At 40.7% G+C, this 20,989-nt stretch overlaps 2 protein-coding genes across 2 annotated transcripts in view; both read right to left on the reverse strand.

Annotated features, from left to right (window-relative positions):
• LOC311135215 (fatty acyl-CoA reductase 1-like) overlaps positions 1 to 5,418 on the reverse strand; it is a 46,126-nt gene extending 40,708 nt beyond the window's left edge. Inside the window, exon 1 of the mRNA XM_084169145.1 lies at positions 5,343 to 5,418. The gene's annotated coding sequence lies outside the window, so the exon portion shown is untranslated. The remainder of the gene's footprint in view (positions 1 to 5,342) is intronic.
• A 2,710-nt stretch (positions 5,419 to 8,128) lies between these two features.
• On the reverse strand, positions 8,129 to 19,718 carry LOC311134930 (dickkopf-related protein 3-like). Its single transcript, XM_084168695.1, has 7 exons — positions 19,464 to 19,718; positions 18,929 to 19,054; positions 18,655 to 18,732; positions 16,067 to 16,159; positions 15,103 to 15,247; positions 10,891 to 11,041; positions 8,129 to 8,387 (listed from the first exon to the last, which is right to left on the reverse strand). Exons 1-7 carry the CDS (start codon positions 19,686 to 19,688, stop codon positions 8,363 to 8,365), a joined length of 843 nt encoding a protein of 280 aa, XP_084024821.1. The 5' UTR covers positions 19,689 to 19,718; the 3' UTR covers positions 8,129 to 8,362.
• Between the last annotated feature and the right edge of the window lie 1,271 nt (positions 19,719 to 20,989).

Consider the following 20,989-nt stretch of genomic DNA (forward strand, 5'->3'; position numbering starts at 1 on the left):
GATCTGATAGTATTTGTGACCAGTTTCAGGAAGCTAGGCGTATGTCGCACATCACTACTTCACAGGAGAGGCATTTGAACTTTTTTATGAAAATGTGTTTTGGGGCAGAAATGCCTTGTGGAACATGAACTCTCATGTGCCTTAATAAACTTTTATGCCATCTGTAAATACGAATAAAATGTTTAAATTACAAGCCTAGTTGGTTTAGCCACAGAAAAAGACAGGAACCTTCCCGCTGGACATGATTGGCTGAGATAATGGCTGGGCTGGACATGCCAAGAGATGAGTTCGGATTGGTCTGCCATGTAGCACGCTTCTCTCTATAACATGAGCTGCTCAGTGTGTGTCAATAATCCTTTCTACCGCTGCTTTTTTTTTTACGATATCATGAAGAACTGCAAAAGTGTTGCGACTGCTCTTAATGTCGCTGCCCTGAATTTAACAGGCGCTATCGACAAAGTCAAGATCAGTGGGAAAAGGTTGTGATGGACTACTTTCTTTTGGACGATCGTGCCATGCTGACTGAAAATTAATCAAACGATGAGGAAATCCCTGATTTAGGTCAAAACATTTAAATTGAACCAGACATTGTAGAGTCTTCTGATGACAGTGATAGGGAAGAAACAGCGTGTTGTTGTCACGGAAGAAGTTGACCGAGGGAGTCAAAAAGATCAGTCAGAAGGCTGTTGTATAAAACACCTGTCTCCGGATTACATCTTCAAACAAGGGCAACCATGGCATCCATGACAGAGGGAGAAGCATTCATTCATGTATACGGGTAAGAGTCTAGCTACATTTTCAGATATTTTACGTTTCAAATTTGGTCAGAAAGTCATTTTTATTGCAAGTTAAAGCGTACTGTTAGCTAGCTAACGTTAGCTGGCTGGCTCACTTGCTAACGTTACGAATAATATTACTACACAGATCATACACGTATCTCAGAAAGCCATTTGCATTGCTAGTTATAGCCTAATGTTAGCTAGCTAACTTTAACCTAGTTGGTTAGCTTTAGCTACCAGCAGATTCACGCATGGTAGTAACTTTATGAGTTGGGATTATGGTTCATTGTTTAGCTAGCTAACTACATGTCTAAACAAAAGACTCCACTATGCAAGTAACAATCTCACTGTCAAGTTTACTCCTTTTGTATCCTGTGCATGTGAGAACATAGATTTTATTTGATATAATGTGTGTTTACCAGAGACGGTAATGTGAAGAACAACATGACCTGCACCATGACCTGCACAGTGTCCAAGTTCTAAAATTCTCTGGTAGAATGCCTGCTTTTTTCATTTCGTCACACTCACAACCGTAAGCTATTTTCTGTAATTAGCTCGCCATTAACTTGTAAATAATGGTCTTATTGGGAGTTTATTTTCCTGTAATAATTAATACAAATTAGCTAAAGTTAAGACGTTGTCAGCTATGATATGGCGATTATTTGAACTGGCTAGCCAGCTAAATTAACATTAGGTAGCTAGCTAACAAGCTAGAAAACGAACCAAAACATTGTTTAGAAAGTTGTTTTTATGGCCTCCCGAGTGGCGCAGCGTTCTACGGCACTGCATCGCAGTGTAGAGGCGTTACTACAGACCCGGGTTCATTCCCGGGCTGTGCCGTGGCCGGGAGTCCCATAGAACGGTACACAATTGGCCAAGCGTTGTCCGGGTTTGGCCAGTGGGGCTTTACTTGGCTCATCGCGCTCTAGAGACTCCTTGTGGCGGGCCGAGTGCCTGCAAGCCAGTAGGAGGGGGAGGAGGATGGTCGGGTCAGGTTAAGTTTTTTTTCTTCTGGTTCTCTGGCTCCCTCAAGTCATTTGTGTCTTATTTCACTAAACAGTGCTCTTAGTTGAACGGTGTTTCCTCCGATACATTGGTGCGGCTGGCTTCCGGGTTAAGCTGGCGGGTGTTAAGGAGCGTGGTTAGGCAGGTCATGTTTCGGAGGACGCATGACTCCACCTTCGCCTCTCTCTCTCCCCCGTTGGGAAGTTGCAGTGATGAGACAAGATTGAAAATTGGGGAGAAAAAGGGGGTAAAATACACACAAAAAAGGAAGTTGCTTTTAGTTGTCTGGTTTGCTAGATTGAAATATACTAAATTCATTGTTAAACAGATGTTTTATTGGTGTTAAATACACAAGTTATTTGCTATTTTGGACCACCTTACTGCTGATATCATGCAGCCTGACATTTTTGTGTTTATACCTTTTCATAATGACAAGTTTCCAGCTCTCCAGAATGTGTACCAAAACATTCAATGGCCATTTTCTCAAAAGTGGGGTTACAAGTTAACTTTCAAAAATCTTTCCAGCTCTCTCCTTTTCGATAACCACTCAGCTTGAAAGGGAAACATTTCATAAAATGGCCTACCTGATTCAGGAAACTGAGGGCCCAGAATATTTTATACAACGTTGCAAGTTTGCTAATGATAGCTTCTGTCTGGAGTCAAGTTAATAGTTGATACAATGTTTCAAGTTCGTTGCAGACAGGCCAATGCATAGCCAATGTGATTTATAGGAGAAAAATGTTTCTACCTGCAGGCTGCAATGTTTTTCTTCGTTGGTTTTATGTAGGCTATTTTTACATAGTTGACAAATGGGAATAGAAGTTACTTTTTAGGTTTGAATCATTTAGATAGAATTTTGATTAACCACATAACAATGATTGAGACACGAAGACGTTATTATAAATTAAACTGTTCCACGAAAATGTGCATATGAAAACCATAACTGGCACGCAGACCGGTAGAAATGGTAAGATAAATTGGCATTCCACATGAGAAAGGTCACCTACTCCTCTTGTAGCCTATTACTGGCAACTTCAGGAGAGTAATCGCAGAAAGACAGTAGGAGGTGGAGGAGGATGGTCAGGTCAGGTTAAAGTTTTTTCTTCTGGTTCTCTTGTTCTCTGGCTCCCTCTAGTCATATGTGTCTTAGATCACTAAACAGTGCTCTTAAAAAACTCAATGCATATATAGTTGATTTTATTAAAACATAGGGTGGTGTGTCTATGGAAAAATACACGTTTTTAAAATGTAGACCAATCAATTGGTTGAAAGAACAGACGACTTTCGGTCGACCAAGATATGTTTTAGTCGGGGACAGCCCTATTAGGAATAGTAGGCTATCTTACATAAGTCTGCAAATGCTATGATGCATGGAATGCTTTATTATAAAGGTGCATTTCTATGGTGAAAATGTGCTTCCCCAAACTTAACTCAGGCGCCGCCTATGCATAGGCTAGTGACTTTGCATCCTCAATCTTTGCATGTTCAGTTGAGATTCATTACCATAATCTAAATGCGATTTCTGTCATTCTGAGCACCATGGGTGGACGCCCTAATCAGGTTATGCACCCAATGCATGTGGGTCCGGAAATTTTCTCAAATGTCCGGTAAATTAAAATGCTGCCGGTCAAATGTCTAGCGCCACATTTTTATAACTGAAACCCTGCCTGACCTTATAGTGCCATTTAGCTCAAGTATGGAACAATGGGAAGTTGGGAGCCCAGAAACATACACTGTGTTACTGTGTAGTGCCAGAGGCATCCCTTGAACTTATCTGCACACTGTTAAGCCAGTTTTCCTGGTTTGCATACACAGTAGGTCTACTGTTACTGTACAGTACTGATCAGATGTGCCTTGACATTTTTTCTATGTGCAGGACTGGTTCCCTCTGGACAATGCAACAGAGCGGACAGTCTATTATTTATTCTATCAAACCAGTGACAGCTGCGAGCGAGCTTGTCAAACAGAAGCATTGTCTCCGGCCAAGCGGCAAGCCAGTTGAGGCATATATATATATATATATATATATATATATATATACACACACACACACATACTGTATGTGTGTGCTTATTATAAACCAAATAAACCATTTGATAACAGGTGTCACAAGGACAAACTTGTGTAGGCTATTCACTAAAGCACCACCATGAAGAACCGGATACCCATTCTTGGAGGAATTAAGGTAAGCTTGCCCGTCAGGTAGGTACGAGAGAACAGTGTCTGGAGCTTCAATGAAAACACTCCCCAAATGCCATTCAACAGCCTTGGAGACAGGCTGCTGCGGCTACAGCTTCATGATCATTAACAGGTATTTTGAACCCTGGAGAGAATGTGCCATTTCACTTGGGGCTAATGCCCAAGACAGCCTTTACACCTGTAGGTGTAACTTCTACTCTGCAGTCATCCTGTGGGGACAGAGATTGGCATCCTCCCCTTTGGCCAACCTTGGAAAGTGATCACCAGCAATGAATAACACAACAAATTCAGTCTGACTGCGCACAGCACTGTAATACACAGTGCATTGATCAAGTCTCTTGTACAAGCAAATTGATCCCAGACATCACATATTTTGTTTGAATAATTGATTTGCCTAAACCCATGCCCTTGGAGTTGGCACTTGAATGCTGGAGTAAATGTTTTATGATAGTTATGTGAAATGACAACAAACCTCAAAAGCAATGCGTTAAGTAAGACCACCTTTGTAGTTTAGAGGAACCTGATGATTTTGGCTTACTCACAGCAATTTTGGCTTACTCACAGCAATTACCTAAATACATACAAATGTCAAATGGAAAAGGCTTGCCGTTAGTCATAGGACCAGGCCGGAGATCTTGTGACCCTGATTAAAGTCAGACAACTTGCCAGTCACAGCACACAAGCTTTAAAATGGCTTATTTACCTCAAATAAATCTAGTGTCATTCCAGATTAATTTAGATAACAAAACAATCTATGAATGTTGTACAGAATTATAATGAGTTTTAACCTTGAACATCACCTAGCCTACATGTCAACTAGCTAACGTTAGTTAGGCTTGCTGAACTCCAGGCGCTGGCAGCGACTTGTGGCTGTGCTGCTACACTCACCACCCCCCCCCCCCCCCCCCCCCCCACACACACACACACACACACACACACACACACACACACACACACACACGAGTCCAAACTAGATAGTTAGCCAGCCATTAGCTAACCTGCCAACTTCTCTGGTGTGGTGAGAAATTACCACTAACTCATAGCTAACAACAAAACCAGCACTACCAAAATAAGAAGAATGTTCAAACTTTCTGAAAAGTAGGACCTTATGAGTGTTAACACAAAGCTACAATACTTTCTACAAATAATTTTGCTAGCTACCCCTCCCTCTTGCGCATCTTTTCCGTGGCATGCTGTCTGTCGCACGTAGTTAGCAAACGCTAGCCATTTGCAGTCCTCTTTGAACATTTACAAATGTTACATTTAGCTAATGTAGGGGATTCTAGTACACAACAAAACCAAAGCATAGTACACAACAAAACCAAAGCAGAGAAAATAGCATGTGAAAGACGGATATACCTGAAATTTCGACGAGGCTGAGTTTTCCTGCGTTAAATCAGAACAGAAGTATCTGCCGGTTGTAAGTACCGCAACAGCTCAATTTCTGCGGGCTGGGAGAACAGGGGCGTATTCATTACGGAAACTGTTTCCCAATTAAGAACCAACGAAAGCAAACAGAGTAAAACGAGTTTCTATTTGACAAATTCAAGTAGATCCCTCCCCATTTCGTTCCATTAGCTTCCGTTTAAGAAACTTTTGCAGCATAATCGCCGTAATGAATACACCCCAGGAAATGTGACGGGATGCCAGAGATGTGACGTCAGCATCCACCAAAAAGTCCACATTGTTGTTTGACTGTTAGCAACTGCTTTATGGAAATTCATTTTCTTTTACATAAAAAAAATATATATATATAAAGCAGACTGTGTGGTTAAATTCTAATGATTAAAAAAAGATGAAAATATCATAGGTCTATCATGATCAAAAATCATATAATCAGTCAAAAAGACATTGTGGTTTCATTCCATATCAGCCAATTAAATCCAAAATACTTTACTTGATACCAACAGAGAAAGCATTTACATTGCAGCACAAAATTAGAGCATAAGCCTGTACTAGAATGGATGTGACAGTAATAAGTGTTGCAATTAACTGAGCACTTAAGCCTATGTTTACACAGGCAGCCCAGTTCTGGGGTGCATTCAGTTCGATTGAATGTTTGCTACTTTGCGTAACGGTTTGTACTGAACGACACGTTTCCCCAAAACGTTCTTGAACAGACTGAGTGAGGTATGTCTACTCATATAATATATAATATAATATGCCATTTAGCAGACTACTCAGTTTGGTGGATGTGGTTTGAAGCAATAAGTGATGTATTTGAAAGGGCAGCAGTGCATTTTCAACAGGTCGTTCAGAACAGCACCGTTTCTGTGCCACTAAATCTTCGTACTGAACGCAGCCCTAAACTTTTGACCAATCATATCAGCTATTTGGCCAATAATTGGGCAAAAGATCAGAGGGGTATACTACAAAGCAGGATCAATTAGTTAACCAGCTGACTTTGATTAAAAAATATATATTTCTTTTGATTTTATGGTTAATTAAAAAAGCTAAACTTCTGTGTTTTTGGTTGTTGAGTCAATTAGAGCATGCCCATTTCAAGCTTATCCTTCCAAAAAATAAGACGTTATTTCAGGAAATATTAAGGCAGCCTTAGAAAATCCAGGTCGAGAGCCCTGTGGGGATGGGATGAGATTTGACACCCCTAATCCTGCCTGGGAGTGTTCCATTTCCATTTGGTTTTAGGTCCACATGCAGTTTGTCCTGATGTGGTAAAAGGTTGATTTTTCCTGATGTCCCACAGCTGTGTGTAATCTGGCTATAATCTGTTATGCAATTAAAACGTTTTGCCAGGACTTCACCCACCCCTGGCTTTAGGCTCACTATCCCACCGGAGTCCTGCCTAAATTGTTGGCTGCTGCCCATTACAAATTACAACCTAGGACATTACAAGGCAAACAAAACCGACAGTGGGAAAAAAAAGACTGTAGCAGACTCCAGAAACATGTAGACTGCAGCAGAGCATTTTGGGATGATTTGTAAATACTTAGTCGCATAACATTGGTAAACAGGATATGTTACTCCTTTTAGGTTTGTACAAATATGTCACAGATATTGTGAAGGCTTGTTTTTTTTTTTTTTACACACAGAACAAAAATATAAAAATGCAACATTTTCAAAGATGTACATTTTAGTCATTTAGATTTACAGGAGCAATTAGGGTTTTTGGGTTCTTCACATAGTCGGTCAGGCATTCGAACAAGCAACCTTGTGGTTACTGGCCCAACACTCTTAACCACTAGGCTACCTGAGTTACAATTCATATAAAGAAATCAGTCAATTGAAATAAATGTATTAGGCCCTAATCTATGGATTTCACATGCCTGGGCATACAGATATGCATCTGTTGGTCACAGAAACCATTAAACTTATTCAGCGTGCCAGTGCCCATCAAAGGTGAGCATTTGCCCACCGTTGTCGGTTACGACGCCGAACTGCAGTCAGGTCAAGACCCTGGTGAGGACGACGAGCACACAGATGAGCTTCCCTGAGACGGTTTCTGACAGTTTGTGCAGACATTCTTTGGTTGTGCAAACCCACCGTTTCATCAGCTGTCCGGGTGGCTGGTCTCAAGACGATCCCGCAGGTGAAGAAGCCGGATGAGGAGGTCCTGGGCTGGCGTGGTTACACGTGGTCTACGGTTGTGAGGCCGGTTGGACGTTCTGCCAAATTGTCTAAAACACCGTTGGAGGCTGCTTATGGTAGAGAAATTAACATTCAGCTCTGGTGGACATTCCTGCAGTCAGAATGCCAATTGCATGCACCCTCAAAACATGAGACATGGCAAAGAAGAAATGCTCACTAACATCGATGTAAACAAACTTGTGCACAAAATTTGAGCGTAATCAACTTTTTGTGCATATGGAACATTTCTGGGATCTTTCATTTCAGCTCATGAAAACATGGACCAGGATATGTGACCATTCCCAATGGCAATATGTCGTATGACCACAGATGACATGTATGTATGTGTGCAATGCAAGTGTGTGAGTGTTAAACCAGATTAACCTACATCCAACGGAGTCCACAGAATGTTGTCTTTCTGCCTCAAGCATCACTGTCAAAACTAAAGAACAGACAGAAACTAAAGAACAGGACATCAGATGTTTGTATAATGCTGCCATCTAGTGTATATATATAGCACTGGCCTTTAATATCAGTAGTAATAGCTGGAAAGTAAATTCAAGAAAACTATGTTTATTTGTTGTGATTATTCCAATTACATCATGAGTGCTTTGCTTGGATAGTTGATGTGATTGAGAACACATCTGTCGGCCCCATTTTCATCTGGTTTGGCCATTGTCTGTCTAACACAATGCCAGACAGATACCAGAACCCAGTCGGAAGTTTTCAGAAAACACACAACCATGCCTCATCTTAAGGCGTTAGCTCTCTTCACCGTGTCTTGTGGTCCCCTAGTTCGCACACAGGGATCCGCGTCTGAAACCGAATTTTTTTTTTTTTTCAGTTAGTAAAACCCATATAAAAAAATCAATACATTTCAATATATTTAACGTCACGTAAACATATTTCAAATACATGTAGATACATTTGCATCTTTGTTGAAATGCATGTAATGCCTTACAATATTCCAGAAATGGATGGCTATGACATCTAGTCAAAGTGGTTCCTAATTCGGCTTCTGAAATTACTCTTTATGTATTGATCAATGGAGAAATGTTTTTGGGCAACCAAGCAAAAACTTTGGCAGTGATATAATTTAATCTGTCATAGTGAGTCAAAAACAAACGCTTCAATATACAATATGTCAAAGTGTAGGTCTAGGTCTTGTGCTTGTGCTTACAAGGTCTAGGTGTAGGTCTAGGTCTTGTGATTCCAATGAGTGGTATTATACAGCTCTATAGTGGATGGTTGCGGTGTTATGGTGCATTCATGGCTCTACAGTGGATGGTTAGCGGTGTTATGGTGCATTCATGGCTCTACAGTGGATGGTTAGCGGTGTTATGGTGCATTCATAGCCAAGTGGGAAATGGGAATTTATCGCATCTGGGAAAATCCACTTGAATGGCCCTCTAACTGGTAATTACTAGAAATCAGCCATGAATTCCCTTGTGACCGGGGGAATGGAAGCTTGTTTGATCAACAGGAAGTAAACAGCATAGTGGGTCAATTTCCACAACAACTAAGAGTGTTGAAGCGCGAGGCTCAACTTCTACGCTCTTTTGGTTCCCTGGCTACCCCGCTGTAAAAAAATTGAAGCGAACCGAGTGGCGCAGTGGTCTAAGGCACTGCATCGCAGTGCTAACTGTGCCACTAGAGATCCTGGTTTGAATCCAGGCTCTGTCGCAGCCGGCCGCGACCGGGAGACTCATGGGCGGCGCACAATTGGCCCAGCGTCGTCCAGGGTAGGGGAGGGAATGGCCGGCAGGGATGTAGCTCAGTTGATAGAGCATGGCGTTTGCAATGCCAGGGTTGTGGGTTTGATTCCCACGGGGGGTATAAAAAAAATATGTATTCACTAACTGTAAGTCGCTCTGGATAAGAGTGTCTGCTAAATGACTAAAATGTAAATGTAAAATGTACTGTGTGTGAGAAAAGTCCTGCATCTCGCTCATCTCAATATATGCGATGCTGCTCATGGCAACATCATTTAGCTGAGTCTACCTTTAACATAAGGCACTCATTTTGTGGAATGACCCAGTACCCTTTGGTTCCAATGCTCTAGTCAAGTTCGTTTGTCTATTTGTCATATGTACATGAATGTAGTGGGTTCGATCCCCGGGACCACCCATACACAAAAAAAAAATGTATGCACGCATGACTGTAAGTCGCTTTGGATAAAAGCGTCTGCTAAATGGCATATTATATTATATTATTATAGATGGAGTCACTACATGACCGATAATGTATTATGATTGTAGTCGTTTAAATGCATGTTTGTGCTTTTGGTAGTTGTCAAGTAAAAAAAAAAAAAAAGCTTTTTGACTAAATATATTGTAGCAGCAGCAGCCTTTTAGAAGACTTGGAGGCGTGGCTTGTTGGGGCGTGGCTTTGTCTTAGTGCTTTTTGGCCTCTCATGAGCCAGTTAATGTGTTATGTTGTGTTCCTTTATTAAAGGTTAAGCTTGTACACTGCCAGTTCTGCAGTCTTCATGAGACTAACATAAATGCATGTGATACCAAAGACCCTACTGTTTTGTTAAGACAGGTCGCTATTTTATTTCAATAGGATTTGCCCAATTTTTTATATTATACATTTAAATAAAACAAAATTGCTGTATTTCTCGATTAACAATTTCACCAGATCACTTCCACTTCTTTGTTTCTGTCTGATCATTCAGACTGCTGCTGCCTCCTGTTAGCCTGCTACTTTGATAAATCAAATGGCAAGGACGTTTGTTATCAAGCAATCAATGTGCATACCATCTAACAAGCGGGGCGAGGGTAGGGGAAAAATATGAATCGCCGACGCGCATTTTGACTGATAGCAAACTTGTCTGCCCACTGCAAATTCAGGGGACACAGACACAGACACAGGTCTGACACACACATCCCTCAGTGGTACCTAATCTGCAGCTTGTTTGGTTTATAAACGTGCAGTGAGATAGGTATTTTGCCAACATCTAGTTAGGCATATTAAAACATTTAAAAAATCATCCGATCCGACTATCAATTGCCAATTTACGGATACGATTACGAGTATGGCCATGTCGGCACACACCTAATTTCAATGCATGTTGGAACATTTTTGAAATGCATTAAATACATTTCTCGATGCATTTAACATATTGTGATATACATTTTACGTGATATGTTGGAATGTATTTAAAATGTATTAAATATATTTGAAATATTTCACATGTATCCTAAATAATGTAGCTAAAAATATATTATAATTTTTTCTCATTTTTTTCGTATGGGAACATCTGACAGACCCACATGCAACAATCACAGCTGTTTGTGAGGATTAGAGATGCTCTCACCCATGGGGTTGGCAGTGGAGCCCGCTGGCACAGAGGCAGTATTCCCTCGGGCCCTCCACGTCCCAGGACAGCATGTCCATCAGCAGGTTAGGGTGGCTGTTGCACGCTTCACCCTTCTCCAGCCTGGGCTGGCACACTGGGAAGAGTAGCTCTGCAACCACCATGAGAAGGACAGGGAGAGAGGTGGGGAAGCAGAGGAGAAAATGAGAGATGAGGATGGTAAGAGGGAGATAAGGGGTGAAGAAAGCAGATTAGACAGGGGAGGGAAATGCATGAACCTCATAGGAAAGAATGAAGGGGGTACAGGCTGGGCTCTAATTTGCGACAGTCTTGGTCGCATATGCTCCTAAATATTTAGCGGTGCCGTGCTGATTTGGTAGCACCAGTGCGCCTAGAAAAATATTCGCCCAGATAATATATTAGATGGCAAAATGATATTTGTGTCATTGGGAGCAAGCAAAGTTGTTACATTTGTGTTTCATGTCTGGTACAAATAAGCGCCATAAGTGGCCACTAGGGGGCCCACCGCCCAAAATAAATAATTTTCGAAATGTGGTAGTGCATCAGCAGTTTTACTTTTGTTACGTCAGTCACTGTCAGTCATTCAATTAGCCCATGTCAGCTAACATTTTTAGATAGCTGGCTAGACTAATTTACCTAGCAATCTAAACCTTTTATTAATCATGGCCTAATTACCGACCAGGCACCCAGGGCACTTGCCCAGGTGCCCTGACCTGCAGGGGGCCCCCATTGATTTTGTTAGTCACTCTCACCCAGATATCATATGAACATGGCATTAGTCATGGAAAAAGGTGTAGAATTGTAGGAAATTAGCTATAAAACGGCAAGATTTTCTCTACTCATGGCAAAATGTGTAGAACTGCAGGAACATTTACTTAAAAATTGCACATCTTTCTCCATCGCCAGGACAACTCATCACAAGAAGAAAAAATGGTCACACAGAATGGCTAAGGTGGAGACGAGGGTGGCTATTATCCTGTGTTTTAGCAGACACTACATTTTTTCTTTCTATCGCAAATTCGCGGTACACATTTGATAATTTAATCAACCATATCGCTGGCCGTTTAAACTACTATTGGCCACTAGCCATTTGTTTGATAACAAAACAACCTTGTCCAGTCATGTTACCCATCTGGCTAACAACCTGGTAACTTTACCAGTATGGTTTAAAATGGCACTGGAAGAAAGGAAGGGGACTGGATAGCTACCTCAGGATTACCTCTGCGATGATACATCCATTTTGGGACTTTTAAATTAATTATATATAATCATTGATTCTTGAAGAATATAACTTATAAATGTCTCATGAGTTTAGTTAAAGGCCCAGTGCAGTCAAAATTCGTTTTTTCCTGTGTTTTGTGTCATTTCCTGATAGTTGCTGGTTTAAAATACAATCTAGACAGAACCTTGTAATCAAGCAGGTTTGCATGGGCGGGAGATTAGGCTTGCCTGGTGATAACACCAGGCGGTGAATTGGTTAATACACCAATAACAAAAGAGTTCCAAACCAATCTGCCAATAACAGCTAGTTTTCAGTTTTCCTCTCCCCACTCAGACCACTCCCAGACAGTCCTAGCAAAATTATTGCTTGAGAAATGGTTATCTAAAAAGCCATTTTTGTCCATTGTAATGGAAAACTATTACAGTAAGGTACTTAATTGTTACCCAGAAATGATTTGATATTGATCTAAAAACAGCTGCATGTCTTACCCCATCTGAGCCCAAAATATAAGCTTGTTTTACTCCAATGTTTGTAAACAATGTAATTGTAAACAAACACTGTATAGCCTCAAAACATGGACAAAACTATACTTTTTATCTCATGGATGGTCAGTCCTTGATTCCATAGCTCTGTCTATAAATTTGAGAGTGGTTACATTTCCCCAGCACAATCCCTCAGCTTTGTACTAAAACAATGGCGAGGTGGACATTGGTTATTGTTTGAACTGCAGATTGCCCCTTTAAATACCTGGGATAGGATAAAGTAATCCTTCTACCCCCCCCCCCCCCCCCCCCCCCCCCCCCCCCCCCCCCCCCCCTTTACTCCAATCCCCCCCCCCCCAAAAAAACAAAAAAACAAAACACATACATACAAAGTACCAGTCAAACGTTTGGACACACCTACTCATTCAAGGGTTTTTCTTTATTTTTACATTGTAGAATAATAGCGAAGACATCAAAACTATGAAATAACACATATGGAATCATGTAGTAACCAAAGAAGTGTTAAACAAACCAAAATATATTTTATATTTGAGATTCTTCAAATACTAACCCTTTGCCTTGATGACAGCTTTGCACACTCTTGGCATTCTATCAACCAGCTTCATGAGATAGTCACCTGGAATGCATTTCAATTAACAGGTGCCTTCTTAAAAGTTAATTTGTGGAATTTCTTTCCTTCTTAATGCGTTTGAGCCAATCAGTTGTGTTGTGACAAGGTAGGGGTGGTATACAGAAGATAGCCCTATTTTGTAAAAGACCAAGTCCTTAAGTCCATATTATGGCAAGACCAGCTCAAATAAGCAAAGAAAAACAACAGCCCATCATTACTTTAAGACATGAAAGTCAGTCAATACGGAACATTTCAAGAACTTTGAAAGTTTCTTCAGGTGCAGTCGCAAAAACCATCAAGCGCTATGATGAAACTGGCTCTCATGAGGACCGCCACAGGAATGGAAGACCCAGAGTTACCTCTGCTGCAGAGGAGAAGTTCATTAGAGTTGCCAGCCTCAGAAATTGCAGCCCAAATAAATGCTTCACAGAGTTCAAGTAACAGACACATCTCAACATCAACTGTTCAGAGGAGACTGTGTGAATCAGGCCTTCATGGTCAAATTGCTGCAAAGAAACCACTACTAAAGGACACCAATAAGAAGAAGAGACTTGCTTGGGCCAAGAAACATGAGCAATGGACATTAGACCGGTGGAAATTGGAGAGTCAAAATTTGAGATTTTTGGTTCCAACCGCCGTGGCTTTGTGAGACGCGGTGTGGGTGAACGGATGATCTCCGCATGTGTATTTCCCACCGTAAAGCATGGAGGAGGAGGTGTTATGGTGTGGGGATGCTTTGCTGGTGACACTGTCTGTGATTTATTTAGAATTCAAGGCACACTTAACCAGCATGGCTACCACAGCATTCTGCAGTGATACGCCATCCCATCTGGTTTGGGTTTAGTGGGACTATCATTTGTTTTTCAACAGGACAAGTGCTGCATCAGATGACCTGGCCTCCACAATCCCCCGACCTCAACCCAATTGAGATGGTTTGGGATGAGTCGGACCGCAGAGTGAAGGAAAAGCAGCCAACAAGTGCCCAGCATATGTGGGAACTCCTTCAAGACTGTTGGAAAATCATTCCAGGTGAAGCTGGTTGAGAGAATGCCAAGAGTGTGCAAAGCTGTCATCAAGGCAAAGGGTGGCTATTTGAAGAATTTCAAATATATTTTGATTTGTTTAACACTTTCTTGGTTACTACATGATTCCATTTGTGTTATTTCATAGTTATGATGTCTTCACTATTATTCTACAATGTAAAAAATAGTAAAAATAAAGAAAAACCCTTGAATGAGTAGGTGTCCAAACCTTTAACTGGTAGTGTGTAATATATATTAATTAATAATCTCCACACCATGTGGTTGGAATAATACTGTGAAAATGATAATGCCCTTTTAGTGTAAGAGCTGTTTGAAAAGACCGCCTGAAATTTCAGCCTGTTTTGGTGGGATGGAGATTTTGCCTCACCAGGCGGTAAATTAGTTAATAGACCAATAAGAACGTTTTCAGTTTTCCCCCTCCCCACTCAGACCACTCCCAGACAGTCCTAGCTAAATTCTTGCTTGAGAAATTGCTCTTTGCTAATAAGCCATGTTTCTTTTTGACCATTTTAAACTGAAAACAAATCATATTAAGGTACTTCATTGTTACCCAGAAATCATTTGATATTGAGATTAAAACGGCTGCATTGGACTTAATTAATATATTGTGGCCTCTCTTTCTGGTACTCCTATAGAGTTTGGAGTCCTAACTTTTTTAAAGGTGGGAGCACCAGTGCTACCAATGAAAAGGTTAATTTAGAAACATGGGTACAGGGGAGAAAGAGGACCAGTAAGTAACGTACTTTAACACAAACCAAACAATACCTTGAACAGATAGCTTATTGGGCACTGAATGTGTGTTTGACCATATACCTTTGAGGACGGCACAGCAGTGCTTTGGCTTACAGTCACTCTGGTACTGACAGATGCTGCCTGCATTGCCCTTGGTGGCATTCTCAGTACACTGTCCCCACACACACATCTGGTCTGAACAACACTCTTCATCCTTTGTGCAAGTCTGAAAACACACACACACACGTTAGTATTTACATTTACGTCATTTAGCAGACGCTCTTATCCAGAGCGACTTACAAATTGGTGCATTCACCTTATGATAGCCAGTGGTAGTTAGTAATAGTTAGTTAGTAATAGTCATATTTTTGTGATTGGAACAAGCAGGGAATCAGAGACATAATCTAGACCAGGGATGGCCCTTTTTTAGGCCTGCGGACCAATTTGAAAAATTAAAAATTCTGTTGGGGTCTCAACTTACTGTTGGGAGTTAGAATAATAGAATACACAAGGTGCAATTTCGAAATGTGGTTGTGCATCAGTAGTCGCTCAATTAGCCCATGTCAGCATTATTTATTTATTTATTGGTAAGTTAGTCTTGCGGCCAGCTATCTAAACTTGGAGTAAGCATGGTCAAATTACTGACCGGGGTGGGGCCTATTGATCATTAGTTATCATATTAAAAACTTCAAACATTTGCCTCCGCCCTATGGCGAAATGTGTAGAATTGCAGGAAATTAGCTGTAAAACTGAGTAGAATTGCATGATGTGGGTGTATGGACGTGGGTACGCAGACCCACAAGCCACTGCGGACCCTCATGAGGAGTTCCGTTTTTTTGTGGCCCCCATCCCCATCGAAGATGCCCATCCCTGATCTAGACCTCAAGAACATCTGGAGTGTCATCACAAGTACACAACTAACTTGGGTTCATTGGGTTTGTTTATATCCCTTTCATTTCCATTTCTCAACTCAATGGAAGGCTGAATATTGACTCAGGATTGGGAAGAAAATAAGATATTAATCAACAACAACAAAAAGACTCACCATATCAACATCTTTGCAGGGGAGGCACTTGGAGCTCACTATCTCATATAGGCAGTAACTGCTCTTACCACAATCTTCATCAATCATACACTCCTGGTAAGAGAAATCACATTCATAAGACAGGACCAACCAGCATCCACACAACACACTATCCAACCCCCCTCCAACGCAGGTATACCCAAATTCCCTGTTCAAGTTTTACTAGTCTGTTCAATTTCAGCTACATTTGTTTTCACACAAATGCTTTGCTCATTAAGGGATGTGCATAGACCTTTACATTGAGTACAGATGGATATGATGGCTAAATCAGGAAATTTCAGTTAAATGGTGTTCTTGTTACAGACTCTGTGAACAACAACTGACATGAACACTGGCCCTCCTCCATCGGCCTGAGGAAACGGCTTCTGCCAAAATCAGTCATCTAAACCTTGTGATTAACATTTTTATCTCTTCATGCTATGTGGAGTCGGGGAAACTCAGCCAGCTTACAGAAACAACATACTTTATCAGAGAGCTCCCAGGGTCTGTCAGCCTTGAACACTTGGCTACTGAGAATGGAGACCTGACGTGTCTGTGGATATGCCTAACACAGCCTTCTCCCACACCTAGCAACATGAGAATACAGCATTTCACTACACAAACTGTACCCAATTCACTTGCCATGAATAAACATGATTTTATTTTTTATTGTTTTATAACTTTGGCTGTGTGTGGTGTGCTCCATCATTACCTAATTATTTCCATTGTGGGAAGTCAAGATGTGAGCATACTCAGTGTATTATGATGAGTTTTTGTTTTAAATCTATTTTACATTCCATTGAATCACAAAGACATGTACTGTATCAAATAACAGGCAGGATCAAAACACATCCCGCCTTCCATCTCCATAGCAGCCTGGACTAGTCTAGACAGATGCAGGTTGTGTCACTAACAGCAGTCTGGCAACCATCAACAGTAAGGGTTTCCTTCACGGCGTACCACTCAAATCCATCTCAGCCAACCCCCTAGCTCACATGAAGTAACAACACCTTTCTAGGATATATAGCTTCTTGCTTTCTCATGTTCTTATTTCTATTTCTCGTGTGTTTTTGTTCTACCTCATGTACTTTTTTTGTGATTGATTACTGTATTGTTTGGTTTAGAGCTTGCAAGAAAGGCATTTCACTGTACTTGTGCACATGACATTAAAACTTTAAACATTATAAGAATATCTCTGCAAAAGCTTCAGTAGAAAATGTGGCTTCCCAGTCCGCCAGACGGGATAACTCAGTGTTGGGGGACTGGAGGAGACACTGGGGAAGAAATGCTGCTCACCAACCCTAATACCCTGTAATTCTGTTGATTAATCACAGCTGTTTAGGCATCATGCTGGGCTTCTCTTCATTTTCCCCCACTAAATATTTAACCAAACTCATCACTGTGGAGCAGCACACACAGCGACAAAATTAAGTAGACCGTTTTTAAAAAGGAAAATGTTTTCCAGCAGGCTACTTTCCATGCATTTTTTCCATGTCTATTAATTCAACCACATTCTGTAATGATGCCAGGAAAGGAAAAAGATCAAAACACTGCCATAAAATCTCCAGTGGTGAAACAGCCTGTGGAATAATGGCTTAATATTGGTGTTCTCATGTTTTTAAACTGTGTAAAGTATATGGCCACCTCTTTAAACTACATTATGATCTCATTCATTATAAAAGACGCAGACAATCTATTCACACCGTTGTAAAGAATTCTGTCTTTTTAGTTTTCCTGCAGTAGCTGAGAAAAGACTTGGAAAATAACTTTGGTTTGAAACTGGGGCAACAGGATACATTGTTTCAGTCTCAAAACAAATTACTGTACCCAGTTTCCTTCTTCCTTGCATAATGAGCTGTTAGATGAGTGAAAGGTTGACAAAAGAGCAAAGGAAAACAGGCAATGGTAGAAAAGCTGGGTTTAAGTTTCCATTTGTTTTAGAGGAATAGCAATTGACTTAATTATTGTCTTGATTCTCCACCTAAATAAACTTACTTAGCTATATCAAATAGTATCCAAACAATCCATATCATCAGGTTTGGGATCAATTTCACTTCAATTCCAGCATATTCTGGAGATAAAAACTTTGATAAGTGCTTCAATTGACAGAAAAATTCCCATAGAAAATATTAGAACATTTTCTACCATAACTGGAGACTACATAGATTCATCCCAGCCAGAGAGAGGAGATAACCGGGGCTACAACTTAACTATCACCTTTATGGTTTTAATTACCAGACACTTCCTCTAGCATGGGGACGAGGTTATGGAATGAGAGACAAAGAGAGATCACATCTGTGGAGTCATCATGTGACTGACTAATCTGTTTCTTCAACAGTCATACACTGCTATTGCCTCACCTTATTCCATCTGGCTTTAATTCAACATATACAAACATCCTTGTCTGAATACAATAACTGTCATAGGATTGTTCTGATGATCAGACCCCAGCTGTTTGCAGACTTGGAAGCTGAAACACCTCTTACCTCAGAATTGGTTTGCATTAAACTCCCTGCAATCTTTTTTTTCAGCACCTAATATTTCAAAGAAAATGTACAATACAAACTCACATGATCAACTTCGTTCCATTGGCCATTGATCCCGATATGGGTCTGGAAGTGAGTCTCCCCTGTTCTGTTGTCCGTTTCCTAGAGGAGAAACCAGATACTTTCCTTGTCAGAAAACCTAAACATGTCATGCCAAAAGAACGAAGGGGCAACCATTGTTGTCTGATCTCCCTCTAGAATATAAAACATCCAGATAAAATGTTCATGTTGATGACTTGTGAAATGCATCCACACATGATCTTGCATCATTACCTCACCCTGTTTGTAGTGCACCTACCTTGTCAATCCTCTCCACTATGTAAACAGTGTGGTTCCTGTCCTCCCTATATGTACTGGTCTCGTTGTGGTAGTTCAGAGGCAAATCCTGTATTTTAAGCAATGATTTGGCACTCTCATTGACCATCTATGAAAAAAAGTGATACACATTAAATTGTGAGCATATCTTGTTTGTTCCACAGTTCATATCTCTGGTTCTATGATTATAGACTAGGCATATGCAAAATACAATTTCAAATCCTTTCATTTATTTCATAGCACTTAAAAGTATAATACAGACATACAGTACATTAATATTTACCAACAACTGATGTGTGGAGGGAAAAACGTACACTACAAGGAAAGCAGGCTACAGGCTATTAGGCAGGTATAATAAAAACACACAATAGCCTGGCTACCCATTGCCACAACGTCAACAGTTTCCCTGTAATGAAAAACGTATTATAAATAGTCTACTATTAAAAAGAATTAAAAGAGAGTTGTAAATAGTCTATTCAATTAGTGTATTATTACATATAGCAGAATGGAACATTTACCTGATCCACAGCCTCCTCCAGTATGTGCTGCGTGTCCTCCATCAACATCTCCACCTCTCGGAACATTTCGTTTAGAGTCGCATGTCCTCGAGTCAAATGGTCCTCGAGACTAACACCAGTGACCGAGATGTCGGGGATGGTCTTCTGGCTCGAGATTCCATTCACAAAACACAAACAAAAAGTAAGCAATGCGACCTGCATCATCCTCGTAGTGGGACCAAGCATACTTGTAACAGCACTCGAAGCACGCACTCGAAGCACAGCTGTTTTATTTGGAAACTCAGAAGGGAAAAAAGAAACCGGAAAAAGAATCATGGTAATTTTAACGGGATCTATGGCAAGTATAAAGTCAAAGTATTGGGATCCAGAATGTATTGTATTATCTAAATGATTTATTGGAAAATGAGGATTCTGATTCTGTTGTTGCTGCTGCTTCTGTTGATGGTGATGATAATTAAAAATGTCCCCTAATCAGCACATTTCCTTACCTTGAGTATATTGTCTTAGCATTTGCCTATTCGTTTGTTCACACTATAACCATACATTCATTATAGGCCCTAGGACTACTATTAAGGATTTATATGGTTAAAATCCAATAGCATATCACTGGCTAAGTAAATATACATTTTGGAAGCAGCACATTTCTGATACTCTTTTCACTTTTTTTATTTTTAATGTAGCATAAAATGCAGAGAGAGTGAAGTTGACGGAGTTGGCTGTGCAAGTAGTGTGGCCATATAGACAGTATATATGACAGATTTGCAATAGCACTGTTTGTCCTGTAGATGGCCATGTAGGGCTAATCCTTTTTTCAGAGGCATGCAGTCAAGGGACATACGATCAGTCTGGGATTCCGTGTGAAAATTCAACAACAACAACAACACTTTTTTACACAATCAAATGATCTTTGAGGGTTATTTGATAATTTCTTTTTTACAATATGTTTCCATAGGGCCTGTATTTCAAATGTATGGGATCCATAACTCACTCGTAAGTACTCACAGAGGCCTCTAGGGTCATTGGCCCCCTCTTGAGATGTGCTTATCATACATAGCTCATTGATCATATCTAGGTTCACTTTGCTGTGTGGCTGCTTTGTCAAACTGAAGCCCTAATATGTTACACCTCGATCACACCGACAGCGTCATTGCATTTTGGTACACCAGAAGTACATTCATTTCCAGTGGAACGCTACATTTACCTTGCAGCATTGTGTTGCAGAGGCTGTTGTAGTGCGTTCTGTGTGGTGCATGCGTTGGATTTATCGAACGTATGCATCAAACTGTATGCGTAGACAGCTTGACAGAAATGGTAGCAGAAGGTGAATGTTAAACTTTTGTTGCACACATATCCAGATGGTGCTGCGTACCATTTTGCGCAATGACGCTGTAGGTGTGATCAAGGCGTTACTGTGTGAGAAGGAGAAGTTGATATGTCTCTGGAACTCAAGCCCTCCAAGAGGACAGCTGTCACTGGGCAATAAAACACCATGCAATGTGGAGGAGTGCCCTTGAGTGTGTGTGTGT

This window comes from Coregonus lavaretus (assembly GCF_964263955.1).
Source record: "Coregonus lavaretus genome assembly, chromosome: 9".
Lineage (NCBI taxonomy): Eukaryota > Metazoa > Chordata > Actinopteri > Salmoniformes > Salmonidae > Coregonus > Coregonus lavaretus.

Bases quoted from the DNA above. Each gene is read 5' to 3' on its own strand.
- LOC311134930 (XM_084168695.1), bottom strand. From the start codon at position 19,688: ATGCTTGGTCCCACTACGAGGATGATGCAGGTCGCATTGCTTACTTTT. The intron at 16,160-18,654 runs GTGAGTTTGTAT...TTCTCTTACCAG, and splicing joins AATGGAACGAAGTTGATCAT to GAGTGTATGATTGATGAAGA. The intron at 8,388-10,890 runs GTGAGAGCATCT...ATTCGGTTTCAG, and splicing joins CTCCACTGCCAACCCCATGG to ACGCGGATCCCTGTGTGCGA.